Below are 9,289 nucleotides of genomic sequence, written 5' to 3' on the forward strand. Positions count from 1 at the left end.
ATAATTCATATGGAGTTCTGTGGTTCTGTGAGATATATCCAGAATTTACTGAATGCAAAGACTGATTTATAGTAAAATGGTTTTATGTGTCAGTGGCAGTAAGGAAACTGTAAGAGTTCTTTGGGATGGGATCCGGCGAATTTACCGACAACAATTCACCGACAACAATTTACCGACAACAATTTACCGACAACAGTTCATCGACAACAGTTCATCGACATGCTCAATTTATCGACTGCACAATTCACCGACATTGTGATTGATCAATTCACCGGCAACAATTAAGCTAAGTTAAAAAAGGAAAGATCATGAACAAGACTGGCCAGCCACATATAAAATAAAGGTTTGAATACTAAACTGGTAGTTATGAAATAACCGAGGCAATAAATCACCAAATAAGGTTTTAATACTAAACAGGTAGTTTAGAAACAGCCGATGCACTAAATTACCAAATTAGCTTGAGTTTCAAAATAATAACAGTGTATTTTCTTACTTCAGTAAGAAATATAAATGGTCTAGTTAACAAAGATTTTCACTACATAGCCCATCATGCCTCTCCATTTTATAGAATCCGAAAAAGGAAAGAAGAAGCTTGTTGTTCATGGCTATTTCTTTTATAAAGACAAGGAGCGTGAAGATAAAATATACTGGAAATGTGACAAATATCACAAAATAAGGTGCAAAGCGCGAGTAACTACGTGTGACGGTGAAATTGTAGCAGAAGTGACTGAGCATAATCATGTTTGTGATGCGGCCGAGAGTGAAGCACAAAAAATTGTGGAAAACATACGTAAAAAAGCCAAATCTTCCACAGAAGCACCTCATGCACTAATATCAAACGAGCTTAAGAATTGCAGTGAAGCAGCTGCTTGTAGACTTCCAAAAACACAGACGATGAAAAGGACAATAAGACGTATCAGATTTGAGAATAATTGCCTGCCACCACTTCCACAGTGCCAAAGTGAATTGACTCTTACTAGCGAGTATACGAAAACGTTTCAAGGTGAAAATTTTTTAATTTTCGACTCTGGACCACCTGAAAATCGCATATTAATTTTTGCTACTTCACGTAACACTCATCTTCTAGAAAATAGTGATCATTGGTATGGGGACGGAACATTCAAAACCGTTCCGTTGTTATTTTATCAGCTATATACATTCCATGGATTTCAAGAAAATAGAGCAATTCCGCTTGTCTATGCATTACTTCCAGATAAGTCAGAAGCATCTTACAATACGCTACTAGAGAAGATTAAGATCAATACACATTTTTCGTCTCCTTCCTCGATAACTATTGATTTTGAACACGCAATGATAAAGGCATGCAAAAAAGAATTCCCAAGCGTGGTATTAAAAGGATGTTTCTTCCATTTTTCTCAGTGTATCTTTCGTGCCATCCAGGCTAATGGACTGAAAAGAAGATATGAAGAGGATGCAGAATTTGCTCTAAATCTCCGTTATTTGCCCGCCATAGCATATGTGCCTGTTGATTCGGTAGTCAGTGCATTTGAATTGCTATGTGATGCTGATATCCTCCCGAGTGAAGCAGAAGTCGTAGTGGACTATTTTGAAGATACGTGGATAGGCCGTCCTGACAGAAGAAACCGTCGTAGACCTCCCAAGTTTGAGCTCGAGATGTGGAATGTTTATGAATCTGCTTTACTATCCCAACCGAAGACAAATAATGCGGTAGAAGGCTGGCACCGAACTTTTGAAACACAAGTTGCTGGGCACCACCCTAATATATGGAAGTTTTTCGACTTCTTGAAGAAGGAACAAAATTATAATGTAAAAGTTGACCAATTCTTAGCTGGTACTTCATCTCAACCATCAAGAAAGAAATACCGTGATTCTTCTGAACGAATAAAACGGATTGTTGAAAAATACTCTTCGTATAGCGATGTCATTGATTATCTGCGGGCAATAGCCCATAATCTTGCTTTCTGATTTTAAATAAAACAATTTGTGGTTTTTTATACATCTATTTATTACTCAAAAATGTTTCTTAAATATTTTGCCCATGACTGTACAGTTGCCTTATTTACTGTATATTTTAAACATTTTTAATAAATAAAAAAAAATCTACATCGTTTTCTAATATCCTAAATAAAGACTAGTAAGTAATTATTTCATATATCAAAGATAGAAGGTTAAAAGCCGAAACAACCAATAAGTAATGAAACATTAACTAAGGCTGCAATCTGAATATGTCACCAATTATAAGTCAATGAAAATATTTTATTTTCCACTTGGCCGACTGAATTTTGTTTAAGACCTTTATTTTTTATTTTCTATCAATTGTCGGTGAATTGTGCACTCGATAAACTGAGCATGTCGATGAACTGTTGTCGGTAAATTGTTGTCGGTGAATTGCTGTCGGTAAATTCGCCTAGACCCCTTTGGGATACCATTCTGATAGAATGCTTAACTCATTTGAGATTATTCCATAGAGTCTTGGTCAGATTTTGATGAAATTTTAGTTGCCCTTTCCATACCGAAGTTAGGCAAATATTAAATGCAATTTTTGGGGATGATTACTTAACCTAATGATAGCTGATTGATTTCAGATGTTTTCTGGAAGTGGGGATGATTACTTCACTTAATGATAGCTGATTGATTTCAGGTGTTTTCTGGAAGTGTTAAAATGCTTACTAAATTTTGAATTAGAACATGTAAGTAAACATCCCCAATGTGATGCGGCTATGTTATGGTGGCACTGTTAAGGAATTTCACGATTTGTGATATGTGGCTTGAGAGATGATTCCTAGCTTCTTAAGTGGGAATGTAAGACTGTTATACCTTTCACATTGCTATGAAGTTGTTTTGGCGAGCCTTACTGTGGTATAACAACTTCAGAATTCACTAGAATGACAGCTGGTTGTACTTTCAATATGTCTGATCTTGGGTAACTTGCCCTAAAGCAGGAATCAAGTTGTATGTCATGAATTTTCTGTTTTGCATTGATGTGCAATTTACTTTTTATGATGCCAATAGATTTGTGCTGATGCTTTCCAGGTTTTGATGTACTACTGCAGTTTGTGAAGTTTTTTAGTTGATAGTATTTATAGAGTACTTATTGGCATTCAGGAAACATTGAAGATAGGGAACTTAAGATCAAAGACATCTTTTTCATGGTGGTTTTGGTTTTAATAAAGTTTTTCCTTGTAATTGTATAGAATGAGGGAAGTTAAAGATTAAAGTGTGAAACTCATAAGAATTGTTTATAGCAATGCAATAGTTACTTTGGTTTAGGAAGCTTCAAAGAGAGTTTGTGATCAACTTTGCTCTCATTGCTGTAATTGTAAACTTTGATGTTCATTAATGGAATTTTTTTATTCAGTAAGTGTTCCTCATTCGCAGTGGACTTTGATGTTCAGATTAATTCTTGAAAAAGTTTGGCATTCATTTTTTGTAGTCTGTACGAGTAGAGTTGGACGTTGTTTGTTTTCTGAAATCAAAGTTAAGATTCAGTTAGTAAGTTAGGCTTCAGGCTTTGTTTGTAATTGTCTCATTAGTGGATGATGATAAAATTCAGGACTCATCGTCATTCATATAATTTTAGTTATTTATGTAAAGACTGCAGGGCAGAATAGATTAGTTTGTTTTGAATGATATCTAGAGTTTGGACAATACTAGTTTATGATCAGTAGAGGCACAGAAAGTCATTGTAAGTACAAGCTAGATTTTGTTTCTGAGAGTCTGTTAGAATGTGTTACTGTAGTTTGGACAATACTTGTTTATGATCAGTTGAGGCTCAGAAAGTCTTTGCACTGGCTAGATTTTTGTTTCAGAGAGTCTGTTGGAATGTGTTGGTGTAGTGTCAATAAGTTTTGGATTTGGTAAAAATCTTATTCTATGATATTTTTACATTTGTAAATTAGATATTCATCTCGTTTTTTTATTTGGTAAACGTGAAACCCTGAGCGGTAGGCAAACTGATGCACACACAATCTCTCTCTCTCTCTCTCTCTCTCTCTCTCTCCAAGCGACCTCTCTCTCTCGACTCTCTCCAAGTGATCCCCCTCTCTCTCGACTCGCGACCTCTCTCCAAGCGACCTCTCTCTCTCTCTCGACAACCCTTCTCTCTCCATTCTGACAGGTAATCAAAATGAGAGTCAAAGTTATATAAAAAATACAACATTTATTTAACAATGGAAAGATAATAATACAAGTCTCACAGACTAACTAACTTATCTAAATCCCCAACATTTAAAATGTTTAAATCAGTAATTTGTCACACCAATTGTCTCTCCACCCATACGGGACTCTCGGTCCCCCCTTTCCAGAACACATAATTCCCTCGCCAGAATCGTCTGTTACAAATGACACGAGAAACACACTCGTAAGTACACATAAGTTTAAAGACAAAGTTAAGGATTAAACATTCTTACAATGTATTAACAGACAACAAGCCATACCTTTGGCTAAAGTAATTCAACACACCCATTCCCAACCGGAATATCACTCACTGTTTAAAAAAACACTTTGGCACCGCCATCGTGGCTCTGCCTTTCTCCCTCGGATCTCTGTGCAAGTCTTCCCATAGACTTGGCTAAAGATACCATTATCAATGGAAGAGGCCCATACGCACATATGAATGCACACTTCGTTAACACCCCACGTTACTGGCTACAACTAGTTTCTCAAAGGCACTTGGAAAAGACCCATGAACTCATGAATATTGACCCACCTAACTATGCACTTTTCATATCACGCCACCCAGAAATCATCAGCTTTTCTCGGGTCGTTGCTTCGGCTCTGTCTCTATGCATTCCAAAAAGGTCACAGCACATCACATTGGTGTATCAAATATATCATTAATTATAACCCCTGTCACAGAAGCTCGGCCACGCAAAATTGCTAGCTCCCGCCTAGCAAATGGTCAAACAAAAGAGCTCATCCATATAAGAAAACATTGGCCGGCTTAAAATAAAATATAAGTAATAACTGCACGTCTCTAGCATTAAAAAAGTAAAGTCTTATCACTCTTCATCTCAAATAACACTAGACGCATTTTCTCTCATTTTGGATTCTTGAATATCCCTCTTTGTCTGCAACTGGCAGCAGACTTAGTATGCTGTAGAAAGGCGAACGGCCTCCCTTCTTGTAGAAGACTTCTAACGGCTTCTGTAGACGAAAAACCGCTGTAGAACTCTGTAGACTCTTAGAAACTCTCGTAATCACCCTGGATAAACGACAGCAACCTCTGCACGGCTAGTGGACGTCTTGCTGGCGTCGGGGAACAATGATTTTGGTGTGTAAGTATGTCAGTCAAGTCATTGGTCAATCAAAGAAAATTAACCCCAAACATACTACTTCTATCAAACAATGACCCCCCCAAAAAAAGTCAGAAATACTAACTGAACGTCTCCCAATTAACTCCATTTAATATGACCACTAAATCATAAGTCATTATCACAACTCGCAAAGAAAAAAAATATATATCAAGTTCTCTAACTCGATTCTCCAAACTCTCACATCAGCACACACAACTCAGAACTCACAGCAACTCCACGGACTTCTGCACTCACATTTCAAACTCGAATGTTATCATAAGTAAAAAAAAAAATAAAAAAGGCAGTGAGCCCAAGAAAAAAAAATCACGTAACAAGCCCAGACCCAGAAAAATGTTCTCTCAAGCTCTAGTATTACAGCAACTCTCAAAATCAGTAAAAAATCTCCAATGTTTAACAGCAAAACCCCTTACTGCTCACATAATTAATTACAATGAGACTTAATGTCAAACGCCCATTTATGTAAACAACAACCCTGATAAATCACATCTCCCGTTCAAAAAAAAATGCTATTTAAAATTCAATCCCCAATTACATCTCTCATAGTCAAAGGAAGAAAATCAAAAAAAGATAATCCCAAGTAAGCTTCCCCATCACAAAACACATAGTATATGCAAAATATACATAATCCCGCATTTTCCCCAAGAAATGCCCCATGTATAGCTACGGAATTTTTTCGATATCGCAACTTTCGTCGACCGACACGGCCTGAAAGCAAACTCTTACACGGGCGCTTTCGTGAAATGCTATTGTCAACATTTCCAGATATTGCAAAACTCTGAGCAATCACCACCAGAGGAAAGGAATCTGCACACAGCGCTTGTAAGCAGAAAATCCACCTGCGGATGTGTGCTCAAACAGCAGCACAAAAAAAAATGTCTAGTCAGACTCACAAGTTCGGAAACTCATGATTCTCAAAAAAACGTCTATACTGACATGAAGTAAGCACATTTCCCTAAATTAACTCAAGGATATGACTAAGCTGTTCAAAGACTGTCTTAAAAGACATAACTCTCACATGACACTGCCCAATTATATAAAAAAAAATTATCACCAATTCGGGATAAAAAAAGCTACGATAAACTCGTAATTCGGCAATTATATGCCTCCAAAAATAACACACTTGTGAACATAAAAAATGCACAACATCTCCATAGGACTCATAATGCAGTAATTATATGCCTCCAAAAATAATATCTCCATAGGACCACAATGCAGTAATACCACTCTCCTCCAAATAGTCACGAAACCAAAAAGAACCACAGAAATCTTCTCTTGGCTCGAAAAAAACTCCCAGAGAAATTAAACTCAAAAATCATAACCACAAAAAAGGTCACCCGCCAAAGATTAATTCCACCTCCACATATTTCACCATATTAATAATAAAACCAGTCCGGTGATAAAATATTTCCTCCATTTGATTAGTAACCACACCACCATATTCCCTCTTATTTCTCCGATGACCACGTGTAAATAAAAAACCACCACTCCAGGAATAAAAAATATTCACCTCTATTTCGGCAAATAAAAAGGAATATTTACCTCTATTTCACCAATACTCCATGTGGAATAAAACAAGGCTCCAAAAAATATTGAATCTCCAAGCGGGAATATCAAAAATGAAATCTCATCTCCAAAAAAAAATGTGCACTCAAAGCATCCAGCCGACACATTCACAAATATTGCCCCATATATCTCCAAAAATGTGTCTCCATTTGCAACAAAGATGGCTGCAAAATAATTGAACTAAACACAGCTCTCACCACCATAGGCACATATCAAATGGCCAAAATAAATCTCCATTATATTATATCTCAAATCATAACTCCAAAATAATATACCTCCAATTCTCCAGAGAATAACTCAATGTTATAGTCAAATACTATAAACTCTCTCCTTAGTATAACTGCTGAAAAAGGCCAAAAACTCGGCAAATAAAAACTGTCTAGAAAATTCTAGAAAAAATCACCAACGTGCCACAACTCATTATAACAGAACTCCAAATTCACAGTGTCTAAGCCAAGACTTCTCCATATGCACTATGACATAGACCATTAGAAACTTAGCCAAGTTTCCCATCTCTGGCAAAGTTGTCACAAATACACAAAAGTATTGCGCAAGAAAACTCACAATTTCTGGAACACAAATATCCAGAGAAAAAAATGTAGTGCCATTACGTATGCATTCAAATAAAATGCAAAAATTCTCCCATAAATCTCTTTGCAGCATCAAACAGCTGAAAACACAAACACGTTCCCAAATAATGACTCTAAGTCACGAACTGAGATATTAAAAAATATTCACACAAACTGGAGGGAAAAAATAAACTCAAATTCATCCATGATAAAAAAACTTGTGTCAGCGATGGCTAACTTCCAAAAAAAAGGAGAAAAGAAAAATCAACGGCATTATTAACTATTCCCCGTAACTCACGTATGTCAAACAATTATCTGCTGAACTCATAAAAACAGGAAAAAAAAAATGTGTTGTTAGTTCCTCCCAAATTCAAAAAAGATTTCACCACCCTTGACAGCATTATAGCACCCATGTATTAGTAAATAAAAAAAACAGTATCAGAAATATTATCAGCAGTATAACCAAAATTGCTATCATCAAAATCACTAGTATTAGTATAAAAAAAGACATCACCAATGTTAATGCTTGTCCATTCTCCAAAAATTCAGCACAATTCAGCCAGATTCATCAAGGTTCAGCCAAACTCATCACTCATGAATTACTGAAATATTCTCCAAAGTTATAAAAACTCAACAAATAATTAACCACAAAACTTCTCCCATAATTCATTGTAATAATTCTCCATGATATAATTATCTCTAGTAATTATAAAATAATCTCCCATGAAATATCTCAAATCTCTCGTAAAATGTGTCAAGTAATGATAACAATTAATAATAATAATAATAATTCTCCATAGTAATAATTCTCTTGCAAAGATCTCAAGTAAGGGTGCAATTCAAATAGCATACACCAGTATTGCCAAACCCACAGTATACACCACCATTGCCACACCCAAAATCAACACCATTCGACACCAATCACCGGCATTTTAAAGTAATCCCTCCAACACAATAAAAAAAAAATAATAATCTCTGTGTCCCCATTATATTTGTGTCTTCCAAAGCATAAGGAAAACTTATACACATTCCATGCATTTCATTTACTTTTCTCTTCATCCAAGAGAAAGAAAATCTCTTTTCTAAAAAAAACTCTACGGGCATCTCACGTCATCAACTAATCTTGGCATTGGAAAATCATTTTTAAGGGCAAATTCGTCTCCCAACACCCCAACAAGGAGAAAAAAAAAGTTAGTAGTTCACCCTCACTGAGAAGAAAAAGTCCACCCTCCACCGGGCGTTGAAACACCCCCCTGAACAGTGTCTGAGTATTCCCCGAAGCATACCAGTAGTAGTAGGGGTACCCTTCCGGTAAGCAATGCCCTTCTGCATTCGATTAGCAGAAATTTGCTGAGCCCGCAAGAAAGAGTGGCTGCTCTGTCTCCAAGCCAAAAAAATGCAATACAAGCACAGTTCCGCATGCATGAAAAATATTCATACGCACTTACAAAGACAAATGTGTCTTTTTTTAAACACGTGCCAATAATGAAAAACATCACTTTCTGCTACATGGGAAAAAAAATGTGGTATTTTAATTCAGTCCCATTACACTGACTTATTTAAAAAAAAACCCTCCCCAAGATAAAAAAAAATGTTCTTTAACACTTACCACTTCATAATGAGAACAAAAAAAAACTCGGAATTTGCGCAAGATATGCTAATAACACATGCAGATCATCTCGGGAATCACACTCACAAACATCTTAGTACTAACTGACTGTTACCCGCTCCTTGAGGCATCTCGCTCTGGGCAAAATGCTGACTCTAATAAAAATCCTTCCCCTCCCTTTACCACAGTTACTGGACGGATATTTCTCCACCCCTTTTACTTAGCAACTGAAATCTAACATATTGCCACAA

General features: G+C 36.3%; 1 protein-coding gene across 1 annotated transcript; it reads left to right on the top strand.

Annotated features, from left to right (window-relative positions):
- The first annotated feature begins 549 nt into the window (after nt 1-549).
- On the top strand, nt 550-1,947 carry LOC135199719 (uncharacterized). Its single transcript, XM_064227875.1, has one exon. The coding sequence runs from the start codon at nt 550-552 to the stop codon at nt 1,945-1,947; it is 1,398 nt and encodes a 465-aa protein (XP_064083945.1).
- Nucleotides 1,948-9,289: the final 7,342 nt, after the last annotated feature.

This window comes from Macrobrachium nipponense, chromosome 26 (assembly GCF_015104395.2).
Source record: "Macrobrachium nipponense isolate FS-2020 chromosome 26, ASM1510439v2, whole genome shotgun sequence".
NCBI classification, from domain to species: Eukaryota; Metazoa; Arthropoda; class Malacostraca; order Decapoda; family Palaemonidae; genus Macrobrachium; species Macrobrachium nipponense.

Bases quoted from the DNA above. Each gene is read 5' to 3' on its own strand.
- LOC135199719 (XM_064227875.1), top strand. From the start codon at position 550: ATGCCTCTCCATTTTATAGAATCCGAAAAAGGAAAGAAGAAGCTTGTT.